The 26,089-nt window shown below is 48.6% G+C and overlaps 1 protein-coding gene and 1 long non-coding RNA gene across 20 annotated transcripts in view; one reads left to right on the top strand and one right to left on the bottom strand.

Moving 5' to 3' along the window:
• The window catches only part of LOC135417780 (uncharacterized), a 76,615-nt gene that overhangs the window by 33,519 nt on the left and 17,007 nt on the right, over positions 1-26,089 (bottom strand). The gene's annotated exons all lie outside the window — the stretch shown is intronic.
• COL13A1 (collagen type XIII alpha 1 chain) overlaps positions 1-26,089 on the top strand; it is a 95,821-nt gene that overhangs the window by 56,849 nt on the left and 12,883 nt on the right. For 5 of the 19 annotated variants that reach the window (XM_064662219.1, XM_064662217.1, XM_064662216.1 and 2 more), the window contains 23 exons: positions 2,035-2,079; positions 3,737-3,769; positions 4,367-4,393; positions 5,017-5,079; positions 6,918-6,971; positions 8,000-8,086; positions 8,546-8,599; positions 8,809-8,853; positions 9,442-9,510; positions 10,084-10,107; positions 10,531-10,584; positions 11,129-11,173; positions 11,473-11,625; positions 12,386-12,484; positions 12,794-12,847; positions 13,641-13,682; positions 14,171-14,197; positions 15,617-15,697; positions 18,325-18,360; positions 20,155-20,208; positions 20,485-20,538; positions 21,243-21,278; positions 24,129-24,215. In XM_064662219.1, coding sequence (XP_064518289.1) covers positions 2,035-2,079; positions 3,737-3,769; positions 4,367-4,393; positions 5,017-5,079; positions 6,918-6,971; positions 8,000-8,086; positions 8,546-8,599; positions 8,809-8,853; positions 9,442-9,510; positions 10,084-10,107; positions 10,531-10,584; positions 11,129-11,173; positions 11,473-11,625; positions 12,386-12,484; positions 12,794-12,847; positions 13,641-13,682; positions 14,171-14,197; positions 15,617-15,697; positions 18,325-18,360; positions 20,155-20,208; positions 20,485-20,538; positions 21,243-21,278; positions 24,129-24,215 — 1,323 coding nt within the window. Of the gene's footprint in view, positions 1-2,034; positions 2,080-3,736; positions 3,770-4,366; positions 4,394-5,016; positions 5,080-6,917; positions 6,972-7,999; positions 8,087-8,545; positions 8,600-8,808; positions 8,854-9,441; positions 9,511-10,083; positions 10,108-10,530; positions 10,585-11,128; positions 11,174-11,472; positions 11,626-12,385; positions 12,485-12,793; positions 12,848-13,640; positions 13,683-14,170; positions 14,198-15,616; positions 15,698-18,324; positions 18,361-20,154; positions 20,209-20,484; positions 20,539-21,242; positions 21,279-24,128; positions 24,216-25,134; positions 25,213-26,089 lie in introns of all 19 variants that reach the window. The other 14 variants (XM_064662218.1, XM_064662223.1, XM_064662228.1 and 11 more) reach the window with 9 other exon arrangements.

The following is a 26,089-nucleotide window of genomic DNA, read 5'->3' as shown; positions in this document are numbered from 1 at the left end:
CTTTGAGGAGCCCTGGACAAACACTATTATTCATGGTTTAGCTGTCATGACCAATTTTGCATGGGATATCACTGCTTTGGCTGGCAGTGAAGAACATCTCAGGCCTGAAGAGGTTTGCTAGTATAACACAGACCCGGTGCTAGTTTAACCACCTCTCCCCACCAGTGACAGATGCAGCACAGCTTAGATTCTCTCTGTGGCCTCGTACTTTGATCATGTAAGGACCTAAATCTGTGTCCCATAACGGTCATTAGCCAGTGATTGTGATCACCTGGGCCTCTTGAATGAGCATTTGACTCACTGCCCCCAGCCTGTCACATTCAGCTTCACTGATGTTTTCTTTTTTCTGAAAGGTCTGTAGGATGAGGCTTTTTGTCATGCTCTGAGGAAGGAGCAATAAATAAAGTGCCCACAGCCTTGCTATATAACCCCCTCATAATCTGCCTCTCCCCTCAAGGAGCAATAAGGAAGGGTGTCTACTTTAATTGGGAGCTAACGAGCTAATCAGCCTGGGGCTTCACTGGCACCCCGTGGGGATAAAGCTGCCCACACCAGGTGGAGGGTAAGCGAGTGTGAGGGGAGAGGTGTGGCCTAACTTTTCGGGAGACATGGGGGAGGTGTTTCCTAAATCGGCGTGAAGCTTTCGAGAGCTGGGAGATGCTGCTGATTCCCTTCCTGGAGCCCACTGGGGACTTGTGGTGGGTGTTTTGCCTTTTGTACCCACCTTTGGTGATGTTTCCGAGCTCTTGGCTTGGCTGCACCGTTCCAGTGCTGCTTTTGATGGGCTGCTGCTGTCTGGCTACAGCGCCCTGTGCAGCTCGGAGGGCACCGGGGGATCACAGAGGGATCAGCCCAGCGGGTGCTCGCTGCGCTACAATGGCTTTCAAACACATAAGGGTTTAAAGATGTTTTGGAGATGTTTTTCTCTGGCTCTGGGATTTCATTCTGCTCTTCAGTGGTGCAGTGTCACGTTTGCTGCTCCCACTCTCTAATTAGCTCTAGTGCCTGTGTGATCCTGCCGGTGCCGGGGCAGTGCCAGCGGGCTGAGGCCATCTTCAGAAAACACAGGGTGGGGTGGTTGCTCTGTAACTTGCCCCCTGTGGGAGGTTACCCTGCTGTCTCTCGCTGAGGGGGCTTTGCTCGTGCAGAGCTAAATAATTAAGCATCTCTTCAGGCAGGCAGTTCTTCCAGGAAAGTCTCTGGGATGAGGAATTACTGTCACAGTCAGGGCTGCCCTGTGGGAATGGTCTCTGCAAACAGCGTGGGTGCCTCCCAGCAGAAAGCATTGGTCTTCTTTGCTTGATCTCACTTTAAAAAACCAGGGAGCATAATTGGGAAGGAGAGTGAGAGAGTGGTCCCCATTTTCCATTACAAAGCATTTGTAATTATTGCTTTACAGCTGAAAATAGGGTAGTTAAGTATGTTGTACAGGGCAGGAGGTGCTCACACTGCCTCGATTATGTGTATTATGGTATTAGAAGGTATTTTACAAAATATAGTTCACAGGATGGCACAATTACAAACAGTGCTTTTTAAAAAAGCATACACATATATCCCTGCTGAATAGTCTTTCCAAGCAAGGACTAAACACCCAGAACAAAACAACAACAGCATGCAGATTGCCTGAAGAGGTTTTATTTTCCAGTTATCACCAGACAAAATTCAGGTTAACAATACAAAGGCAAGCCTTGGATTCTCTGCTTCTCCAGCTGAGTTTGTTTATCCTGTAGTCACCGCAGACTGACTCCCTGTGCCCCTGCAGCATGCCATGCCATGTGGCAGCAGGATACAGAGACTGTGGCACTCTAGTGGGATTGGTCATGCTATGAGCAACAGGCTTGAGAGGTGCCACTGAAGGGAAAGGTCTCTGGTTAGGACAGTCGGTTGGGTGAGAGTCAGTTGGGGAGAACGGGCCATGTCTCATCTCACCCAGGAGGGTTTCTCATCACCTGTGCCCTGGGCACTCTGCACGGAGCCCTGAGAGGACTCATCTCCTGTCTCCTGCTCTCTTTGTGTGTCTTGCTCTGCTTCCAGGGGGAGAGAGGCATGCCAGGGCTGCCAGGAAGACATGGCTCTAAGGTACCTTGTAACCAGAGGAGTGATGCTTGTCTGCCTGATCTCACCCATAGCACTCGCCTGTCCCTGATGCACAAGCATCGCCTGGAGTTGTGTGTGTGTCCATTAGTTAGTGACTGTCCTCAGCTGAATTATTTCTGCTTCTAAATTGCAAAACATAGGGCCTAATTTATGCAGGGGATGGTGGGGGAAGAAGTGTTTTAGCAAGCAAATGGCATGCCCAGTCCAAGGATGACTTGCAGCATCAGGATCTTAATGCTTTACGCCAGTGAGAGCGGCCAGTGCCAGTGGGGAATTGGTGTTTTGTAAATTGGGGGTCCCAGGTGACCGCAGCAAATGTGGGATCAGCAGGGCCAACCCAGACTAATGCAGTGGTGAATCAGGGTCAGTGTGTGAGCAACCCTGCATGTCTGTGCCTTGCAGTTTAAGGATAAGTACTAGAGAATAACCTCATCCACACTCACTGCCATCTGAAGGCTGAAGAGTGAGGAACAGGCATCCCACCTGCACTGCAAAAGCCTAACCTAAAGCTGTTTGCTGCACGTTATCCCTTTTCATGGCTCTAGCCTGTATTCACTGAAACCTACTGACCCTGAGACAATCTGGAATGCTTTTCCCCCCCATTTATTGCATAGAATCCCTGATCTCCATCTTCTGTCCTTGTGTTTTTTAGCTTTTGTCCCCGATTTCTGTTTCAGAAAGCTGAGAGGTATGATCCTGCTGCTCTCTGGCTCCCCACTCCTCCTTGTTTGAACTTTTCCAAGCTCTTTTCACTTTCAACTTGGCTCCCAGTCCTCCTCTCTGCCTTGTGCTACATCCCAACTCCTCACTTTTCCTAACTTCTAACACCACTTCACTCCCTGCCCTCTCCTTAGTTGACCCTCATATTTGTTTTTGTAACTTGACCTTTTTGCCAGGACCTAACTACTACTAATACAGGGCATTCAGAGATTTCAGAGCAGAGGGTTGATAGGGAGACCTGCTTTTTGCATTAGTGCTGTTGAGGGCAATGTGGCAGTGCCTATGGGAGCAGCTGCCGGGGGCTCTGAGGCTCCTGTCTGGGATGGCAGGGCAGGCTGGACCCCACTGTCCTGTGGCGGTGCCTCGCTCTGCGCTGCAGAATGACACCTGAATGGCCGATGTGTGGCTTCAGAGCTCTCCTGAAAATGTTTTACTGCAGGGTTTGTCTTCTGTGATAAAAACAGAATGATGGGAAATAGCAAGGCCAAGGCTCTGGGGTACGAGCTGGCCTTTCTCGAGATGCTCGAACTGATGTATCTGGGCTCAAGCACTGAACTGTGGGTTTGGTCCTTGGTCTGTCTTTGCATTCCTCAGTCATTTGACACTGTTCATCTTGTTGGCCTTTGCTTCATTTGCAAGATTAAAACCAGGATGGGGGGTGGAAATCTGGTTGTCTTGACTGGGTTGTGCTTTGGAGGAGCTTTCTGGAATGCAGAGCCACTGCCATAGGTGAATGACCTGCACAGGGAAGGAGAGTGTGTGCTGTGTGGTGTTACAGCATTACTTCTGAGTTGTGGAAAGGAAAAGATGTGGATTTTTGCCTTTTTAGTTCCACCTGACTGATGCTGTTTTGCTTTTTAAAATTTTGTGTCTGATTAATTTTCAAACAAGGTGTTCCTGTCTTTTCTCTCTCTGCCAGGGCGCTCCTGGGATGGCCGCTGCAGGGATGAAGGTCAGTTTTACACTGCAGTGCCTTGAGTAGGGCACGGGCTGGGGCTGGGGCTGGGAGAGCGCAAGGCGCTGGAAAATGGTCGGACAGCTCCCACTAAAGGGAAATATCAGAACTGCCATGCCTTTGGCAGAGGTACTGGACCTGTCTCCAGCAGCAGCCCTGCTACCTGGCACCGCTCTCGCAGAGATTGGTGAACTCGGATCATTACAGCCTCCCTCAGCCCCAGCTGCACCCGCAGCCTTGCTCTGCCCCTCTGCACGCACAGCTGGGAGCAGGCAAATTCCAGGAGATGAGTCTTGTCTTACTATGCTCCCTGGTGCCTGGTAAGCCTCTTGAAGTACTGCAAGGTGATTACTCAGTTTTGTAGAAGCCATTACTCTCAGGTTTGCTGGTTTCTTACAGCAGCCTGGACACTGGCTAATGAAGATAAAACAAACTCCAGGCACAAAAGTCTGCACCTAAAGCATTCTTATGCCCTTATTTACAAGCCCAAAGGCCCCACAGATGAAGGTTCTTTTCTCTACTCTGATAGCTCTAGGAGGATTTGTACTCTCTCCTCTGGCTTTTCACTTTATTTTCCTGTCTCTTCCTCACCAGGGCGAGCCTGGGACTCCAGGAGAAAAGGTACTCTCAGAAGGCTTTACTGTGAGCCTGCACTTCTAGTTGGTTTGTGTATCTTTATTTTTTTCCCTCCCGGAGCAGCTGAGGGATGGCTCTGTACTTCCCAGTGCCCAAATCCAGGCCCAAATGGCACCTGCTGGTGTAAGCAAAATGGTAATAGGATACAGGGATACCAAGTGAGAGAGGGACTGTATTGCAAACATTCCCTCCCTCCTACTTCTGTCTGTGTGGGTGGGAATACCCTCCTCCAGCTGCCTTCCTCCTCTCCTCCCTACTCCACAAAACATGCACAGCATGCTTTGCTTAGTGAATATGTTCCCTCTGGCCCTTCCCCATCCCCTTCTGCCTCCCAGGACTTCTGATCCCACCAGCAATCTTCCCCTGTCCCTGAAGGGGGCTGTTCTGCTGTGCAGTGTCTGCCCATGTTCTCAGTGTAGCCTGACCTGGTTTGAGTTCCCGGGGCAGGCACAGTACAGAAGTACCCCATCCATGAGCTCTCCATCCCTAAGCAGCCACTTTGGCTTGGGAGCAGCTGGCCCCTCTGGTTTGAGGCTGGCTGGGTTGTGTTATAGCATGTGACAGCCACGTAACAGACACATTCTCTGTCTCTTTTCTTCCCCACAAAGGGAGATCCTGGAGTCCCAGGGAGGATGGGCCCCCCAGGTTTGCCAGGGAAGAGGGGGCAGCGGGTAGGACATTGTGTGTTTGGGCTGGGTGTCCTGGCAGTGCCGTGCTGTGTTCCCTGTGAGCGGGAGCTGGCGGGTGCCTGCTGCGTGTTGAATTATTGTGCTTGCAGGGGATTATGTGTCCTTTGCTGGCTCTTGCCCCCTTGGTGAAGTGTGTTTGCATGTTCCCGCTTGCAGGAGTGGGGGGCTGGTGGCAGGCAGGGCAGCATGAAATGCCTGGGATGTAGTCTTGTCCTGGGAATGATAAAGGACAGTGCCGCCTCTTTTTGACTCCAGAAATAACACCCTACAGAGGGATTCAGTAATCTGACCTCCCTCCTCAAGAAATCTGCTGCTTTGCACCTTAGTTCTGGCAGCACAGAATGTTTTCAGTAGCTCTTATGGACATGTGTATTCAAAATTAGTCCTTGAATGAAAAGTGGGATACTGAGGCAGAATCGGGGATTCACAGAGGCCTGGGACAGGATTAGCCATTATATCTCTACAAAAACCCCAAATGCCCAGCCTTTTCCTTGGGTTCTGCAAATGTTTTCACTCTTTCCAGGGATAGAAGCATTAATTTATGGCAGCAATGTGCACGCTCCAGCAGGGGAGGAAAGCTGTGGGGGTCTTACAGGTGGCTAGAGGCCAAATTACCTTGGAGAAAGGGGTCACTGGGACCCCTAGGATTGCCTGAAAAAAAGATTGCTGCTAGTTAATTATTTACCATGGAGCCACCAGTGCATGTCTGTTCCTGCAGCATTGATGCTCTAGGAGTCTCACTGAGTCCCCTGAATGTCGGATGGGTGCCCTTGAGTTCTGATAAGCAGCACCAGCCTCTGCAGGCAGAGACAGGGCTCCAGGAGCCATTGTGGAGAGAGCTGGGCAACGTGTTGGGGGAAAGAGGGTTTGAATTGTTCTGTGTAATCTGTACAAGTTGCTAAGTCTTGGAGGTGTGAGGGTTGAAGGTAAGAACACACCTTTCCCTGGTGATGCATTTGAAACATCTTTTCAGGGTAACAGAAACTTCTGATATCTCTCTCTGTCCTGGCAAAATTCACACTCCCAAACAGGACACTGTGCCTGGAAACTATGGATTTAGCAGCTGGATGGAATGGGGCTGAATAGAACTTAACTTCAGCATAAAGACCACTAATTGAGTTCCAATATTGAAAATATGGCCCTGCTGTCATGGTGAACTAAGCAAAGCCACTTCACCAAGGGAGTGCTGGGTACCCTCCATTGTTCACTGCCCGTGGCATCCTCCGTGGTGCCTCACACAGCCCAACCTGCAGCCCTTGCTCTCCAGGCATCATCTTACACCATCAGCTGCTGTCTTAGCCACTTTTGCCGCTCTTGTCTTCGCTGCTTTTCACGACCAGTGCGTGTCGCAGAGCTTGGCTGCCAACTGAGACGCTGCACTGCCTGTTTTTTGTAAGAGCACAATGAGACTGGGATTTGGAGTTAGGGAAGAGGAGCAAGGCATGGAGAAAGTCCTGTGGGCCAAATAAAATTTGCCCTGGGCAACAGCTTCTCTGTAAGTATAGAACAGGGAGATCCTGGGCTGAAGAACTGTCAGGGAAAAGGGTTTAGCAGACTAGAGCGATAAGGAAGATTCTCAGGGGGACCCTGGATCCCTTTCCCACTCACCTTCCTTTGGAGAGAAATGACAATGATGTGTAGAGATAGTCAACAGGAAGGAAGAAAACATTTGCTGCTGGAGGATGTCCTGGCTGTGCCTAAAATAAAATGCCTGGGGAGGGGAAGGAGAGTTTGAAACCAGGAGCAGCTCACCCTTTGGCTGCTCCTCCAGAATGAAGAGTCTGCAGAGGCAGCCCTGACCGTGTCTGCTTTGCCAACAGGGTGAGAAGGGACGAGCTGGTGACCCTGGGCTTCCTGGACTCCCTGGGCCAAAGGTTTGTCTCTTCCCTGATATTTTGTTTTTGGTGGGACCACTCTCCTCTCCTTTCCTTCCTCCCTCCTGTGTGGCGCAGCTCTCGCACTCTTAGGTGACTGTGGCAGTGTGTTCCGCAGCACTCAGCTGGATGTTTGTGCCCCAGAGATGTGAGGGGGCACACAAAGGATGCCTTTTGGTGAGGAATTCCATGTGCTCATGCATGGGGGAGAGATTGTGGTCCTGGGAATGGGACCATGGAACCACATTCCAGTAAGTCCACGTTAAAAGCATGACCTCAGATGTAACGTGGCATTTCAGCCTCCCTCCAGCTCCAAGATCCTTGTGTAATGAGGAGATGGGCTTTTTGGGAGCTGCACTGCTGTGCTCTGAGTTGGAGGAGTAGCCTTGTGCTTGGAGAGACCCAGGGCAGGTCAGCTAAAGCTAAGCCTTCAAACTGGCTTTTTCCTGGTACTCTGAGGTTTCTAGATAGAAATCACACCTTTCAAATCGGACTTTCACAAAGTGCTTTTCCTTTGGGCAAGGGGACAGTGCATGGAATGACAGTGGCCATTTCAGGAAGTGATGTAATGGCAAAGGTTTCCTGTTGCTGCCTTTTTATCTGCTGTGTGCAAAGGATGTGGTGTGCAGGTCTGACTGGCTAATGACTACAGTTCCTGAGAGAGACATTGCAAAGGAAGCCACTCTCAGGTGGTTTTACCAGCTCAGTTCTAACAATACAACACAGTTGTGTTCAGGCTGGAGGCCAGGGATGAGGTCTGTGCAGAGGCCCTGGGCAGTAAGTGCTGAGCAGCTGCAGGGATGAGGATACCTGTGGCTGCTGGCAGGGCTTGACATGGACCCCTGGCAGGACTGGCCTGGTTTCTGGCCAGCTCCTGGTTCTGGAGCAGTGCCTTTCTGGGCTATCAAGAGTCCAGCTGATAGACCTTGTCTTGGGCCATGGCTCTTGAAGCCAGCAGTTTGGCAAGTGAAATTACAGAGGTGGAGAATCTGATCTGTGACACATGCCTTGTTCTTCTTTGCAAACAGGGAGAGAAGGGAATTGCTGAGAATGCCTTGGTGGGAGCTAAAGGAGAACCTGGCCCTCCAGGTCTGCCTGGACCCCCTGGACCAAAGGTGAGTGATTTTTTTTTTTTCCTTCAGGGACTTGTGTGTTGTGAGGGATTGTGCCCAGCACAAGGTGTGTAGAAAGGAGCAAAGGTTGCATTCATCTCTGCCCACCTCTGATTACCTGCTGAAGGGATATCAGGTGCTGCAAAGTGTTTTAGTACTGCTCTAAATGCTGAAGGTGATTTGTGAACTGTGTTTCTGGAAGGAAAATACCCTCCTTGTGCTCAAGTAACTCCCCTCTAGGCTCTGTGAGAAACCAGTCTGAACACTCCCTCTGCACTGGGTGGAACAGAAGGGCTCCTGGTGGGAAGTTGTGGCAGGAAATTTGGGCTTCCCAAGGAGAAGGGGGCACAGCAGGGGCGCTTGGCTGGTGCAGTTCTTCCTCCTGGAAATGCAAAGCCAAAGTGAAGTCACCCCTGGTGCACATAACACAAACCCATTCCTTTCCCTTTCTCTTTCTGCCAGGGAGAAGCTGGTGACGTTGGCCGGCCTGGTGCTGCAGGGTCACAGGGAGAAAAGGTACAGAGTTTCTGCATAAACCAGCTCCAGGTTCAGAGGTTCAGTAGCTGCAAGTTTGTTCCTACATTTACAAAATTTACTGGAAAAGGAGAGTTTTTAAATTAAGCTGTCAAGCCCAGACTGTTCCAAAGGACCAGCAGAGAATGATTCCTGGAGTTTGAGCAAGTGAAGGGGCAGGCTCTGTTGACAGCATGTTCTTCTTGTTACAGGGGGAACGTGGTTCACCAGGAGAACAGGGACCCATGGGCCCAAGGGTAGGTGTTCCTTTACTAATGAGGAGTTTGGGCCCTTCAGAGGGGTCTGAGGATAGTGGGGCCATACTGACAGTCCAGATTGGGTCTTCCTGTCACTAAAATGCTCATAACTGGGCAATGGCTAAGTTTGAGACAGGCCATTTATTTCTCCACTCTGTCTCCCACCTCCACATTAGAAGGAAAAAGTCTTCCAAGCCATCTCAGGGTGGCTCGTTTGTAGGAGGAGGTGGGTTTGGACATCCCAGTCTGAACTCAGGCCCTTGGCCTATGAGAGAAGGGCAGCAGGAGGGTGCCTGGTGCATGCCCGAGTCCAACAATTGGTCAAAAAATCCAGTTCCTGGATTCTGGCTTCAACTGCACCTCTTCCTGGATCTGCCAGCTTTGATGGTCAAGGCATGGCGGTCTGGGCTGGGCTGGTTGCACTTCTGTAGTGTTTCCTACCCTACAGAAGCTTTCTGTAATAAATGAAGAACTGGACACTCATGAAATGGGTCCCTCTGAGCCCCCTTTTTCAGGGTGAACCACAGCTCTGAGCACCCCAAGGGAAGGGCAATCCCAACCCCTGGCTAAAGAGGTGGTACTTTGCAGGGCCCCAAAGGAGAGCCTGGGAAGGACGAAATGATGGACTATGATGGGAACATCAGTGAAGCTCTCCAGGTGAGCAACTACCCTCCTGTCCTGTGAGGTGACTGCTGGATGCTTTACAATTTTCCGGTGGATGCAGACAGCTGGGAACAAGGTAGATCTGCTTCCTCAGCAGTAGCAGCAAAGGGAAGCACTTGGACTATGTGCCATAGTCCCCTCCATCCCACAGCTCCCTGCATGTAGTGTTTTTGTCAATATCTGGGCACCTTGCTGGGCTGATGGATTAACACCAGTGGGTGTAGAGGTCATGTGAATCTCCTCAGGAGTGGCCTATGGTGTGGGATAGGTGGTGAGTGAAGGTCACCAAAGCTTCCTGGGAAGTGTGCACTGAGGATGAGCAGTGAGTGAGTGGCTGTGCCTAGCTCTGAGTTAGCCTGGGTTCCACTTTGGAAAAGGGGAAATTGTAGAATAACAGCTCTGTGGGACTCAGAGTGAGGGTTTTTTCCTCTTATTAATTCTGTAGGTTCCTTGCTCACTTAGGCCAGTGTTACATTAGTGGAGAAGAAACTACCTCCAGGAAAAAGCTTAGTTTTCTGATAACTGTTTTAGTTTTTAATTTTATTTTTTTTCCCTGTATTTTCCTAGGAAATAAGAACTTTGGCCTTGATGGTGAGTTCTGGTCTTTGCTGTGGGGTTTTGCACAAGTAGCCTTATGCCCATCCTAGGCAGAAGGCCTGACAATTTAGATGCAGCTAAAACATTTGGCCTTTGCTCTTGGGAGATAAAGCTGGGGCAGCTGACAGCTGAAGAGAGAGCTCATCTTGCCTTCTGATCTTGAATTCTAATCAGGACTTTGATCTCTCTGCTTTAAGATATAATACATGCTGCTGAGAACAGGGAGTGCTCAGAAGGAGCAGGGAAGAGCAACTCTGAGGACTCTCCACTGCTTGGCTTCCCAGCCAAATATGATTTTAGGAATCCCTTGAAAAATTCCTTGTGATTTCCCTTTAAACTCCAGAGAGCCTTTGGGTTTCAAAACACAAAAATAAAAGCCCTGTTGATAATATGAAAATGAACTTTTTCTTTATCTAGGGACCCCCAGGACTTCCAGGTGTGGCTGGACCTCCAGGGCCACCAGGACAGAAGGTACTGGGTCAGTTCAGCACTTGCAAAGCTTAAGGAAACACAGGAGTAGCCCAGGAAGAATTCCCACCCACAGCTCTTCCCTGTGCTCCTATCTCCCTGTCCAGCACTCTTGAACTGTCCTGCTGTCCTCTACCACTCCTCCACATGCACTATATCCTGAAAATCTCTTTTCCCACAATGATAATGCCTCATCTGAAAGATGAAGAATCCTTTCTACTTTCCCTCCCCTTCAGAGAGCAGCTTGTGGGAACTGCACTCTGTGGGATTGTGTCGGTTGGGGACTGTGTTACAGTACTGGGGCTGTGAACTGGCAGTCAGGATCAACAAGACATGGAAAATACTCAGGCAGTCACACAATGTATTGTTTCAGCAGAGGCTTCCATGCTTTATTTTCTGTAAAAAATAAAAAAACCCAGTTTTTTCCACGCTTTTTCCCTGTGACTAGTCCCTTCAGTCATTTCTGCAATGCCCGTCCTTCATTGTCGCCATGAACGAGTCACAACAGCTGCTTTCAAACTGCCAGAGTAACAATTCTGTATTTCAGGGTGAAATTGGCTTGCCAGGTCCTCCAGGCCATGATGGAGAAAAGGTAAGGCATGATGCTCTTCCCTTCAGTGGCCTTACCTGGAGTCAGTGTGTTCCACCTCTGTCACTGACAGAGCACAGTTGCTTTTCCCACAGGGGAAAACAGTATTTTGCTTGACAAAAGTGAGCATTAATGGTTTATCAATGTCCTAACATTTGTCATGGCAATGCTACTTTGTCCTGTCTCCAAAGGGCATATCCATGAGGGAGAGCATGAGTGCTGGGAGAGGCTCTGGGCCAGGCAGGAGTAAACTTTCTCTTATCTGTAAAAACTTCACTTTGTGTTGTGTGAATTTTTTTTAGGGACCACGTGGCAAGCCTGGAGAAATGGGCCCCCCTGGCCCTCACGGACTGCCAGGAAAGGATGGACCCCCTGGAATAAAGGGAGAGCCAGGCCACGTCGGGGTCAGAGGAGAGAAGGGTGATAAGGGAGAGCCAGGACAAATGGGCTCACCGGTGAGTAAACCAAGGCCTCCCAGACTACTGGTGGCTACCCAGGTTATGGGCAAGGCCCTGGGACTCCTTGGGCACCTCCGAGCCCCTCCGAGGTGGGTGCTGCTGTGTGAAGTGTGACACTACAGAAGTGAGATCCTGGCATCTGGCAGATGTGCTGTCCCCGCTGCCTGCCCTGCTCTCTGGGCCCTGTGTCACTGCCTCAGCTTGCTGCCTGGCATGTTGCTGGTACTGACTCTGAGCAAGGAGGCTGAGGCACCAGTACGCCCCATCCGGGAGGGCACCTGCATGGGGTAACCCGTGACATCCTGGCCACTAACAGGGGCACAGTGCCCGGGCTCCCAGCTTGTCTGTCACAGCTTCTGTGTCCCCAGCACTGCTCAAGGAGAACGACTTCCTGCCTCTCTATAAGAGCACTAGGATAAAACTCCTGCTGTCTCAACAGCTGGCTGTTGGGGAGTGATTCCTAGCAGGGACTCCAGCAAACTGCATAACCACGAGCAGAACATGGAGGCAGGAAAGCAGTGCCCCATCCCTGCTCTGGAGACGGGCACATCCACAGTGGCAGGAGGATGTTCAGCCATTTGCTCATCCACTTCCAATACTAGTGAAGCCCAGCATTTTCCCGGGCACCTGATGGATGTCTGGGGTTTTCAGGGAGCTCTTGGGATGGCCAGAGCCAGTCTTGACTCCTGCAATGATGTCTTGTGTGTCTGCCTGACTTAGTCTTGCAAAAAATCCACAAATCTTTCTTGATCCATAGGGTCTAGATGGCCCCACTGGAGAGAAAGGCGAACGAGGTGACCAAGGGATGCCAGGACCATCAGGATTGCCGGGTCCCATTGGACTTCCAGGATTGACAGTAAGAATGGGAAAGACAGGCTGCTCTTTCCTGCTTGGTAAAGAGAGAACAGCACAGAGCAGCACACAAGGGTTCATTTCCCAAAGTGCTGAGTATCCTGGGAGACTCAGAGCCCTGCCCTTAATTAGGTGTCGCAGAATGTCCGTCTGGTCTCCAGCAGCAGGCAGGGAATGTGGAATACATGGTCTGCTCACACTCCTCCCTGAAGGAGCTGCTGCTGGCCAGCACATGGGTGGTTCACAGATGGCTTCTGATGGAGGGAGACTCCAGAGCACAGCCAGTGGTGACAGGGTCTGTTGTTGTGTGCAGGGAGAGAAGGGTGAGCCTGGGGAACATGGAGACAAAGGAAATCCAGGAGAATCGGTAGGTCACCTTTCTCATGTTTCTTCTGCAATCTGGGCAGCCAGGGAGGGATGATTTGTCAGCAGAGCTGCTGGAAACAGGCACATCCCACCCTCTGGTGATACCCCCTCACTGAGGACAGCAAGGCCTCATCTCCTGGGACTGGATCACCAGCCACCTCTAGCTCCTGATGCCCTCCTTTCCCTGACACAAGAACAATCTATCTCACAACGAGCAGTCAATAAGGAATGCCTGGGGTAGAACAGAAGATCTTGGAAAGTGTAACAAATATTTTCCTCAGCATTTGCAGTATAGGGGTTTCCTAGCAATACTTGCATGTATATATATATACACACACATATACGTTTAGGGTTTTTTCAGTAGATTTTAGAGTTCTTGAATTTGCCTGCTCTCCCCTCAGAACTCACCCCTAGGTTTTAGAATGCCCTGCAGCAAGGAGTCCCACAGGCTGTTGACATGTGTGGAGCCAGCCACCTTCTTCCCTATCTTTTGCTTTTTGACCCTGTGCCTCCTTGCGGTGAACTGTGGTAGAGTAGTGAAAGCGGATGTTTCTTTGGTAAAAACCTCACTGCTTTCTCTCCTCCTAAATATTTGCAACTGCTGCATAACCCTCCCCAGCGTCCTGCTGCTGCTTCCCAGTCACTCTGTCCTCGATCGCTGCTGCTTCCAAATGCAGTCCTTAGGGGGAGTCCAGGTTTCCCAGCCTGGCAGAGATCTGCTGCACCTTGTGCCCTGTCTGCCTTTGTCCCTAGGGCAGCACATTGACGGTGACTTCTCCTGGTTTGCTTTCTAGATATCTGGCCCCCCCGGACCCCAAGGTCCTCCTGGACCTCCAGTAAGTTTTGAGTGATTCACCTCAGGAGCAAGGCACTGGGAATGGGGGGGATAGAGTGGGAAGTGACTGGGGAGGATTGTGCGTGGAGAAAACAGGCAGAACCAGTGCAGTGTTGAAATGGGAAAAGTATCACTTCCAAACCCACCCCCAGGGTAGGTCAGAGCTATGGTGGGCTGGGTGGGCAAAGAGAGGGGGTTATGTTAGTCTCAGATGAAAGGGAAGACAGTAGTAAGATGGGATGATGGGATTAAAGGGATCAACTGCAGAAATCGTCTTAATAGCACACCTGGCCCCCTGCCAGGGTGTGCTTGGCAAGAGCCTTCTTGTTACCAGATGAGAACAGTACATGAAGTGCCCGTGACACAAATAAAGAGGCCTCTGAGCCCTCAGAAAGTGAAAGCTCTGTACTGAACACTGAGCTGGGATACCTGGAGTTTAAAGCCCATCCTGAAACATTACTCATGTCTTGTCTCTCATCCCAAATACAGGGTCTTCAGGGCCTCCCAGGACCTAAGGTAAGGCTGCAAAATATTACATCCTGAAATTTAACTAAAGTTGTCCTAGGTGTTAGAATTCCCTTCAGTAACAACTTCCTAGTGTTCAAATAGTACTTTTCTTCCATCTTTGTAAGAGGACAAATCCTTCTGGATGTTTTCTTGAAGGAAATGGATTAGCAGCTCTCACTTTAGGGCCCAAAGGACTGATCGTTCCCTCCAGTTTTCACCCAGAGAAGTGGGAAGTCACTGGTCCATGGAAATCTTCCCATGAGAAAACAGTTGAAATCTTTGCCTGAAGGGTCAAGATCTGTACAGCAGGATGAACGTACATCATACATCCCTAAGTAACTGACCTGTAGCTTGAAAGGAGCCTTAAAATTACCCTGTACGTTCTGCTGTAAAGCACTCGAGAACTTCCCTGTCCTTGGTGGTGAGAATCTTTTTAAGCTCTGTCTAAATGCTCAGCCCACACTATTGCTTTGCCTGCTGTAAAACAGCTCCTAGACAAAAAATAGTTCAAGGAAAGCTGCATCTTTCCTCTGAAATTCTGGGCAAAGATTGGAAAATGTGGCAAACATCTTAATTCTTCTGGTTATCCTCAGTATTTGGCCACCAGCACCGTTTGGGTGCTGAAAGGGATGGTGTCCTTATCCTGATTCTCCTTTCCTCCATGTGTTATTATAGACACAGTAATCCATCTGGTCTATAACTCAGTAGCCACTGCTATCAGGTGGCTGAGAGACTTGTGTAAGAGACTGTGCAGACTTGGTTCTTCTGACACTTCTGTCTCAAAATGCAACCAAAATAACGTCTTAAAATGCCTCATGAACAGGAATGAGGGGAAAGAAGCTTTGGGTTACACTTTGAGTTTGTGAGAAAAAAATTATTTAATGTATTTTGTTTAATATTGCTATATAGTTCATAATACAGAATTTAAAAATACAGTTGGGAAAGGAATGATGAAATTATTTTCCCCAAATGTTTAAACTGATGCCTTTACATTTACAAAAGTCTTTGCAAAGATGACTTCTGCATGATTTTTCTCTGAAGCTTGTAGACACCTGTTATTTACTTTCAATCAATCCACATCTTAAAATGTAAACCTGCCCTATCAGATAACTTCTGGTTATTTGTCTATAAATATATATACAGCAACAACAGCAGGGAGAGCAGCACAGGAGTGAGCCCAGTTCCCCTTTCAACATCTTTACTCACAGGGCCTGAATCTTCTCCATCTGCCATTAACTTAGAACAGGTGCTCACACGGGGAATTTGACTGACAGTGGTTTTCTTCAAATTGGGCTGAGAATTGGGCTAAAGCATTACTCTGGTGCCTCTTGTATCCCCCCTGCTGCTCCGGGGCTCTCTGAAGGGAGGAATGTTTGTTATATAAGTGCTGTTATGGTGAGTTTATTTTCTGCTCCATCCTTCCTTTAGGGGGAAGCAGGGATTGATGGAGTGAAAGGAGAGAAGGGTGCCCAGGGTGAAAAAGGAGACAGAGGGCCACTGGGATTACCCGTAAGTATCCAGGAAGCAAACAGCACTTTGTGAGCCAAACTTGTGTCAGCTGTAAAAAGATCCCTCAATAGGAGACGCATGCGGGGATTTGATATGTAAAGACAGAGAAAGAGATGGTCTATAAATAACTGTGCCTTTGCTCTGTACAGAGCCTTCAACTTTAAGATCTGTTGAGTAGATCAGCGATCACTTTATGTCTTCCTGCTTCTGGGAGGATTGGGAAAAACAAGCAGTAGCTTTCCTGGGGGTTCTCTGCACTTCAGGGCAGAGGGACAAGGCCAGAAACAGAAGTCAGAGGTGTGGAAAAGTAAATGCCTTCCCAGCCACTTGTCACCTGGGCCAAGCTTTGTACAAAGTGTGGTGGTTCTCAGTGCACCCAACTTCTTCAACAGCCAAAACATTCCTGTCACTTCTGCTGCGGAATGAGTGCTTTCCCTGCCCTGGCGTGTCCCTGCTGCACGTGAACTCAGTCCTTTTAGCCTGTGTTAGTGCACTGCTTAGCAGCCAAAGGAATTGAGGCTCAATACATCACAGAGAAATTGCAGGAGCTTTAGATACAAATCTGGGGACTTGGTGAAGTTCTTGGCTCGCATCTGCTAAAGCCCGCTGTGTGAGCTGACAGCTGATAATGAGTTAGTCCCACCCAGTTGCTCCACTGGCCTCAAAGCCCTCTCCTCGTAAAAAGCACTGGTAGCACAGTACACCCTCTCCCTTTCCTGAATGCCCTGGAATGAGCACTGCAGAGTGCATCTCATGTACTGTGTGACTTTGTTGTCCTGTGTTTGACCACCCAGGTCCCTTGTCCCTGACTTTGGCTGAAATGTGCGTGTCTTTGTTTGTAAAATGTTTTCCTCCTTTAGTTGTGCTGTGTAGCAATTCCCTTCCAGGGCCTGAATGCATCCCCACTGAGTCTAGGCCCCCAAGTGAGCTCACATGACTGTATTCCTGTGGCTCCAGGCAGAGCCAGTGGGGAGAAAGCAGTGCTTTGGGAAGGCCACAACAACCCCATGCAGCGCTACAGGCTGGGGACAGAGTGGCTGGAGAGCAGCCAGGCAGAAAGGGACCTGGGAGTTTGGATTGACAGGAAGCTGAACATGAGCCAGCAGTGTGCCCAGGTGGCCAAGAAGGCCAATGGCATCCTGGCCTGGATCAAGAACAGTGCGGCCAACAGGTCCAGGGAAGTGATTCTGCCCCAGTACTCAGCACTGGTGAGGTCACACCAGTTCAGGAAGGATATTGAGGGGCTGGAGCACATTCAGAGAAGAGCAGCGAGGCTGGGGAAGGGACTTGAGCACAAGTCCTATGAGGAGAGACCAAGGTAGATGGGGTCATTGAGCCTGGAGGAGACTCAGGGGAGACCTCCTCACTCTACAACTCCCTGACAGGAGGTTGTAGCCAGGTGGGGGTTGGTCTCTTCTCCCAGACAGCGATCAGCAAGACAAAAGGGTATGGTCTTAAGCTCTGCCAGGGGAGGTTTAGGTTGGATATTAGGAAGAAATTCTTTACAGAGAGGGTAATCAGGCACTGGAATGGGCTGCCAAGGGAAGTGGTGGATTCTCCATCCCTGGAGGTTTTTAAGATGAGACTGGATGTGGCATCAGTGCCATGGGCTGGGAACCACGGTGGTAGTGGATCAAGGGTTGGACTTGATGATCTGGGAGGCCCCTTCCAACCCAGCTGATTCCATGATTCTGTGATTCTATGATCAAATCCAGAGGATTGTGCTGCAGTGAGAAGGCAGAGCCCAGTCCCACGAGAAATAGAAACAGAAGCTTTCTGTGTAGATGGTTATTCCCTCAAGGCTGTGGGGTATCTGGACAGGGGAAGGAGATCCTTGTGACAGTCTGAGAAGAAGATGCCCCAGCAATTGTCCTGAGAAGGTCACCAGCATGACAGGGAATGTGCTGGCTGCTTCTCCTAGAGCCCCATTAGCCCCCAGGGTCCCTTGGCTTCCCGTGTCACTCTTCCTGAGCTGTGGAGGGGGGAAGGCTTAGAAGTGTCCTCTGGAAAATATTTTGTGTTTGGATCAGCACTATCAGCTGGCCAACCAGGAAGCACAATTACTGAGCTGCTGGTAAGATCAGACACTGTGGACCTTGTGTCCCACCTCAGAGCCACTGAACTCTGTTCCTAAGCTTTTTCATGCCTGATCCTGTGTGTCTTCAGCCTGTAAAACTAAATGCAGTGCCAGACAGGTACTGAACTATTTCAGACTCTGTAAAATCGTGCAGCTGGATCTGTTGCCTTTTCCTCTGTGACTAAGGGCTTGACGTGATGCCAGAATTTCAACAGCCTTGGGCTTCTCTATGGCAATGCAGGTTCCAACTCTGCTGTCACATTGTCCTTTTCGTGATCTGTCGCAGAACAGCTGCTTCCCCAGGAGTTTTCTTGGTGGCATTGAGAGAAGGAAATTTACCCTCTTTAAAAGGATCTAAAAGTTGCAGGTCAATGTTATATGTATTCAGTGTTTCTGTGTTTTTGTTGGTTTGCTTGTAAGTATCACCTGTCCTTGAGATCTTAATTTTTGTTAATTGCAAGCATATGTTTGTCTCAAGTCACTGCTTCACTCACCTCTCCCCTCCCCTCTCCTCCTGCCTTGTTTTTGTGAACCCTCCCCGTCTGTTCAGGGTGCTTCAGGTTTAGACGGCAGGCCTGGACCACCGGTGAGTTCCATTTCTCCATTGCCCTATGTTCCTCCTCCCCAGTTCCATGATTTGTTTTGTGTCTTCCAGCCCAGTTCTAGTATACACCAGGAATAACCTTAATTTGTTCCAAAGCAGGCTTGGGAGGGTGGCTAAACTTAGACTGGGGAGTGATGTCACACACTTGTCTTTTTTGATGCTATGAGTCTGTCTGGATCCTGGGATCACAGCTACCTTGTTCCACTTTGCCTCAGTAACAAGATGAATGAAACCTCTGCATGGTTCCATGATGTTCTGTTCTCCTGTCCTCTCTGTCCTGAGGGGTCTCTGTCCTGTAGTTCTCCGTGGTAGCCTTGCTTGCTGCCTTTACACAGCAGGAGCTCTTCAGTTTTGTCTGAGGTGTAATAATGCGGGAGTGTTTTGTGCTGTGAGCAGGAACATTTGTGTCAGCTGCTCTGACTTCTGAACAGAACCTGAATGGCAGCTTATACACTCACTTGTTTGGGGATATTGTAGATTTAATTTTATAGATGTGCAAGGGAGACGTCAGTGTATTCCAAGGCACTGAGTGATCCCGAAGTGCAGGCAATTAAGATTTCCATGATTGTATGAATTCAAGGAGAGCCCGATTTTTCTTACTTCCTTCACTGCACTGAAGTTGTGTGCTGCATGAGCTACTCCTCCACTTGTATTCTGCAGATCTTAACTTATCTGAAAACCTCTCCGGATCCACATGAATCATCATCCTGCTCACATCGGAGGGGTTACTTCAGTGACTAAGGATTGCAGGCTGACGTTAAAAAATGCAAACCCCTTTGCCTTAAGGCTTTTAGAAAAAGACTTCTCAAGCCTTGGTTCTTCCTAGGAGGCAGGTAATAGGCCTCAAAAGTATCCCTTTTTCGAGGCTCCATGATGGAAGTGTAGATCCATAACTGTGTGGTTAGCAAAGTGTGGATGGAGTTCAAGGAGTCTATAAAGAGTTGGAAGTGCCCAAATCCTGTTCTTAGCCAGAAGGACTATTGCTGAACTGCTGCACTGCCCACATTAAAGATCAGCTTTGGCTGATTCATTTCCCAAAGCTCCAGCAAGTTTCAGGAGCACTGGGAGAGAAGTTTGGTATGCTGGTGGGAGATGGCCCCTGTGTCAAAGGGTTAGGAACAACACTGGGTTTTCCTGTTGGCACGACTGGGAGCCTGGTGGAGTGACAGGAATGGCAAAGAGGGAACAGAGGGACTGGAGGGTACCCCTCTTAGTTCACATCTCTGCCTGTGCACCCCTGCATTCCTCGCTGCACCACGGGGTCTGTCACCTTGCATGCACAACTCACTGGCTGCCTGCCACCACGTAACCGGACGCTTTCTATTTTGCTCAGCTCTGCTGATTTGGGGGGGAGGGCGAAGGGAAAACAAGGAAATAAAGGAAAGGAGAATTGCCTAACATAATTCTAAATGGCCTTTATTCTGCTACAGCTTTCAGCCTTGTCTGATATGAACTAGAGAGAAAGAAATCCTGTCTGTGGAGTTGGTAGAAATGCCTGCTGAAACAATTGTCAAGGGAAAGCTTCAAAATTAAAAATAAGGCTCTATACAGTGGTGCTGGTGTGATCTAACTTAGCAGTTCCCATGTTGTTCAAACTGCCTGTACCAACTACTTGAGATCACCACCAACACTGAAAGCTGTAGTGGTGCGAGGTGCCCTCCACCACCAGACTGTCCTTCCAAGCTGTGCTTTTCCTCAGGGAGCAGTGGTGTCTCCTGGTTTAACGAGGCCCTTGAATAAAAGCATCCTGATGTGTTTTCCTTCCTACAACTGCAGGGTACTCCAGGACCAATTGGGGTTTCAGGACCAGCAGGACCAAAAGGAGAAAGGGTGAGTTTGCTTCAGAACTGACTGATGCTCTGTAACTTCTCTGAAGATGTGACAGCTCTGAGGAATAGAGGAGATCTAGGCTTTTCCAGAGATGGAACTGCCCTCTCCTTGTGCATACAAGACTCTCAGCTGGGCCTCTTTGATATCTGAGTACCTCATCCTTGGAGGTTTTAGGTGCTTTGAATTGCATCCTTTGCTTTTTCTTCTCTAGTGCTTTGCTCCCTATTTGTACTGAGTAGGAACGTAGCAATTTCTACTCTTTTGTCTCCATTTCAGGGCAGTAAAGGAGATCCTGGAGTTGCAGGACCAATGGGGCCAGCAGGGCTTCCTGTAAGTATGGGCATACAAGGGATTTATCTATAGGGCCTGTATCACTGACAGCTGAAGATGCTGCAGTAATCCAGTGTTTGCAATCACAGCTGGGTTGAGTGTAACTCCAGTTACAAACCTTTGCTCACTACGGGAGCGACAGAAAGAGCTCAAGAGCAGTGGGAGGAGGAGGAAACTGAAGGGAAATTGTTAATTCACCTTGGTCCTCAAGCTACCAAAAGAAGCTGAATGGGGCTCCCAGGATAGGTATTTTAGTCCAAAATGCTGCTTTGGAGCACATCTGCTTTCACAGCCTGGCTGGGAGAGCCCTGTCCTGTCATTGCAGGGACAAAAGCTGCCTCCAGTGAGGTTAACAAATTCCACTGTTTGGGATTGCTTTTGGAAAAACGGGGCTAGTGTTGGAACTCTAGTGTAATGTAATCATGAAGCTGCTTTGTTGCTTAACACAAAAAAGGAAGTTTGCTGCTTTTATCAGGGACTGCCTTCTCTAAACTAGTTTGTTTTTTATCTGAAGAACCCTTAGAGGAGTAGTGCTGTTACAGCCTGGATGGTCTGATGGAGCGGAGGTTGTCTGCTGGAAAAGTTTTGTTTGTTTGTAACATAAGTGGAAAGAAACCCAAATCCCTGAGCACACGGTCTTCTTTTTGAGTGGGAATACAGTGGGACCTACTTGTTTTAAAATATTTTATGTTGATGCATTTCAGGGTTTACAAGGTCTGCCTGGTGACAAAGGAATCCGGGTAAGTTACCAGGCAAACTTCTTGTATTTGATTACTAACACCTTTACACAGGGACAGCCCAGTTAACTCTGAGCACCTCTAGTAGCCAGCATGTGTTTGTCTGCTAGACCTTCACACAAGTGACTTTGCATACCTGGATTTTAGAAGGTGATACCTGTAGCTTGTCCCATCATCTAGGACATTGTGGCACATCTGTCTGAAGGCTGAAGGAGGGATTTTCTAATGTGTTCATTGCTGTCACAGCTCTGTTCTCACCAAAGCATGGGACTTCATGGGTAGTTCAGTTAGGCCAGAGTGGTGTGCTTTAGGAAATCCTACTTATCTACTTACTGATGTGTGTGAATTCCCATGAGAATTAGCTAAGGTGCAGCCACAAATCTTATTTTGGTACTTTTAAATTCCCCCTGAAGCATGAAAAAGAAGGTTGTCCTCTAGCAAACACTCCTCCAGAGAATTTGGAAGATGGAAATTTGGAAAAGATAAATTAAATTTGCCTGCCTTAAAGGGTCAGACATGAAATCTCTTCAGGCATTACCCTGAATAGATATGATGGTGAAGAGTTGGGTCAAAACCAGTAACATGAATGGCAGACTTTCCATTGTACCACCCGTGTTAATAGAAAGATAAATATTACCAGGAAGTGTATGTTGAGAAGCTCCTTCTTTTTCATCAGGTTTTCTTGCCTGTTAAAGCTCTGAATCTTTTTGATAAAGACAATTGAGAGCTATAGTTGAATATAATTTATATTTAGAAATACAAATGACTTCTGGATTCGAGTCTTTGTAAGATAACGATTGTCTTAATGTCAAGCAGTTCAATATAGTACAAGTGTGTGTACTCACACAGCTCTTCATATGACTCTGGTATCACCTGAATTTATCTGAAAACGTAAATTTTGATAGTGCATGTGCCCATGTGGTGATTTCATTGTATGGGTTTGCTTTTGATACATAGTGAGTCCTCCATCTGCAATGGATTTCTGACCTTACTTTGCACAGAAAGGGCAGTTTTGTAAAGAAGAAGCCAACTGGCATCTTAAACTAGGGGAGAAAGGTTCAAGGGAGCCCCAAAGTTCTCCCCTTTTTTAATCATTGCATTTCTGGCTTTGCTTCTTAACTTCCTCTTCCCTAACATGTGTTTTGTTTTGTTTGTGTGGCTTCTAAACAAAAAGTAACTCTTAATTCCTACACTTTTTCAGTTGGTTTTTAAACTGGGTGTCTTAATTACAGAACGATCTTTCATTAGCTGTAGATGGGATTTTTCTGAGCTCTGGCATAAAAGCAAATGAAACTGGGAGAAATTGCAACTCCCTGTAGAGGATGAGTTTGAAAGCTTGAGTGGGAGGTTGTGCTGGCCCCTTGAAATGTGCATGCGCTTTTCATCACTGCAACCCATAATTTGCAACGATGAAAAAGTTTGAGAAACTTGAGTGTAAATGGGCAAGTGTGATATTTTAGCAGATGGGATCCTAGAAAATACCCCTTTTCCCACTGAGTAGAGGGGATTCCCCTTACTCCTCCAAAAGTCCCAGGCAATTTGCCAGAATCCTGTCTGTACCTTTAGGCAGAGCAGGGCTCTTTAAACCCCAGAAATGTTCCTGCTGCCCTCTGCTCCGAGTGGGAGGCGAGTGTAGCTGTGCCTCGGGTTGTGGCTGTGCCCCGGGTAGGGGTGGGAACAGGCAGAGTTTTGTGTAACCCAGCTGAAAAAGTGGGACCCCTGAACTCGTGCTACCAACCTGATGCCTTCACTCTTATTTTAATGCCTGTGTTGTTTTTTTTCTTGTGTGTATGTGCCTCTTCCTCGCTCCTACAGGTCCACCTTTGTCCCCTTTATCCCTCCGTCCTGTTCCGCCTTTCTTCCTGGTTCCTTCCTCCTTCCTCCAGAGCAACCCATGGCGCACTTTTCCTGGATTATCCTCTCCATTCCTGCGCTTGGCTCTGGGTGACTTCTCCTCATTGCCTCTCCTCTCCCATCCATTTCTCTTGCCAGCTTTGGGTTTAACGCCTTTTTTTTTTTTTTTTAAAGAAACAGCAGCCCATGCTGTCTGACTTTATCCCTTAATTCCTTAAACGCTCCCCACAAGTTCAGAGTTCAGTTCCCTGTGCAGCAGCCCCTTCCCCTGTTTCATGCTCAGCAGCTCTGAGGATTTTGTGTTATACGGAAAGATTTGGTATAGATGTAACTGGCAAATACCATGCTATACCCTTGTGCTGCCAGGTAAGAGGGTCAGGGAGCAGCTGCTGCCCTGTGGCTGCTCTAGTCCCTGGTCTAACAGTTTTTTTGGGAGAGCACTATTCAGAGCATCCTAAGGGGCATCCAGGTTGTGTGGACTCTCAGGGCTGAGTACTTCCTTTATTCCCTGGCAGAGAGTTCTCCGAGTGAGACTTTCGTTAAGAATGAGAATTCAGAGTGGTAAGAAAAGCATCTTAGTGCCATCCCAGAGCTGGAGTGGCAGAGGAGGGACCTTCCCAGCCAGCTGCAGATTGAGATGAGGTGGCACACTGCTGGCCAGAGGGGTGTTTGCCCATCCTGTGTGTCTGGGGTCAGCATGTTCCCTGATGTACCTCTCTCTGGAGTGTGGGAAGCCCCAAGAAGTCCTCTGATGATCCCTTTGATGCTGAGCCCTCCCAGTCTGTCAATGTGGGACTGCAGCCACAGCCAATGTGTTTATGCAGCTCAGTTACAGCTTAGCAGCTCTTCACTTAACATCTCAAATGGAGATTTTTCTTCTTTTAAAATGTTTCCTAAATGTTTATCTTTTTTTTAAACTATCGCTGACATTTGTTTGAAATGGATGATCCTAAAGCTTTTGTGTATTCTTTTTTTCTCGGACTAAACTATTATTTACAGGGGGAGAGGGGCAAGAAAGGCTCTAGAGGGTCTAAAGGGGATAAGGGAGACCAAGGAGCGCCTGGATTAGATGCACCCTGTCCGTTGGTATGTTCTGTTTCATCAAATGTATTGTTTTAAGATGTGTTGATGGGGAAGACAGAAGGAAATCATAACATAAATAATGGTCTTGCAAAAGTACAACATTTGGATAAGGCCTGGCTGGGTTCCCACCTCAGCCTGTGGCAAAGCTGCTTTCTCCAGGGGGAGAACCCCTGATCCTCTGAGTGACCAGGCTGCTGAGTGACCACGGTTATGTTCCTTCCTCTTCCAGAGCCCACTGAGGTTTGGGGTACATGGGGGTGTCCCATGTGCTGGGAGCCCAGGGCTTTCTCCTTTGTGGATAGAGCCCTGTCTCCTTTGCTGCCAGTTGCAGCTCTTCTCTGAGATGGTCAGTGTGATCCTGTCTACGAGATGGAAAAACTGGAATGCTGGTTCCCCTGCCTCGGAATAACGGCCAGCTGATGGGACGGCCTGAGAGCACACAGGGCACTTGAGCTGCAGCACCCAGAGGAAAAACAAATCTTACTTATCCTAAATGGGATGTGTGTCTGTCAAAACAGATTGGCTACAAATCTAGGCAAATTAATAAATATAGGAATATGTGTACACTTTTATCTAAACTCATAGGCTGCAGTGAATTCTGCCAAAAATCTGTAGCAGTGCCACAAATCCCAGGAGTACCTGTGGATTGTGCAGCTAGAAATCCAGCTGCTGGGTTTCCTAGTGAGGATCAGAGGAAGGGATGATTCTGAAACTGAGGAAACGCCGTTCCCATCCTCTCAGCTTCAGCTCAGAGAAGCATCTCCTGGCTCGCAGATTGTGGAAAACCCAAAAGTGTGCAGACAGCTGTGTGCTGGGTGTGCAGCAGAGTGCCCTGTGAGGGTCCTGGTGGGGGCTCGGCCACCCCCTGTGACACGGAGCTGGCAGTGACTGAAATAACAACAGTGGTTGATTTCATGAACAGGGTCTCCGAGGTTTTAAAGGCGAGAAGGGTGAGCCGGGGTTACCTGGGCTGGACGGCCTGGATGCCCCATGCCCATTGGTATGGCCTACCTTCCCTTTCCTGCATGCTCGTTTGCTTTTTGGGTCTTGGGTGCTATTTCTGATACCTCCAAATAGCTGCATGCCCTAGAAACACCTGGCAGCTCCTTCCTTACCTGTCTCCATCCTCCCTTCCTCACATTGCTGCTGTTAGAACCAGCCCCTTCCCTTCATGCTGTGATTCCCAGCTGCTGCCAGCACTACTTTGTGGCACGAGGAAAAATAGTGGGAATGCAGATTTATTTACAACTGCTTCACTTCTTCCTTTGCCTTCCCTTTGTCAACTTCCACTAAATCAGCCTGTGGAGACCCAACTCTGCACTGGCTTTGCTTCCTTGCAAGGAGCTGTGATGCTCGTGTCCTTCATTAACTCTATTTTTAAGTGCTTGTGTGTGGTAGGCACGGCCTGACGTGGCTCTGTATTGCCTCAGTCACCCCCTACAATAAGATGACTGAAAAGAATAGTTATCCTGTTAGCAAGCCCATGTGAAACATATTAACTGGACACTTAGCCTCCCTGCGAGATAATTCCTATTTATGACTCTCCCCAGAAGTCCAAATTGTACTCATAGTGGCAAAAAAACTTGTGTGTTTCCCAGTATCCAACTTAAGTAATAAAATGATTATTGTACTAGTGCCTGATCTAGCCCAAGTGCCGTAAGACAAAGGTCTTGAGGAACATTTAATCTCAACTGATTTCAAAGTGTCCCCCTAAACATCACCAATTTATTAATTTTCTCTGAGATTTTCTGAAGATGCAGCATTCAGGTGAGGTTTTTGCTCCCTACAACAGTCTCAACATCTCCATGATACACAGAAACTACTGCCCTTCTGGCCTATTTGGCATGACAAAGTTTGCTTGAGGATGGTCTGTCTAA

Source organism: Pseudopipra pipra, chromosome 8 (genome assembly GCF_036250125.1).
Source record: "Pseudopipra pipra isolate bDixPip1 chromosome 8, bDixPip1.hap1, whole genome shotgun sequence".
Classification (NCBI taxonomy): Eukaryota; Metazoa; Chordata; class Aves; order Passeriformes; family Pipridae; genus Pseudopipra; species Pseudopipra pipra.
This window is presented reverse-complemented; position numbering and strand designations above follow the sequence as displayed.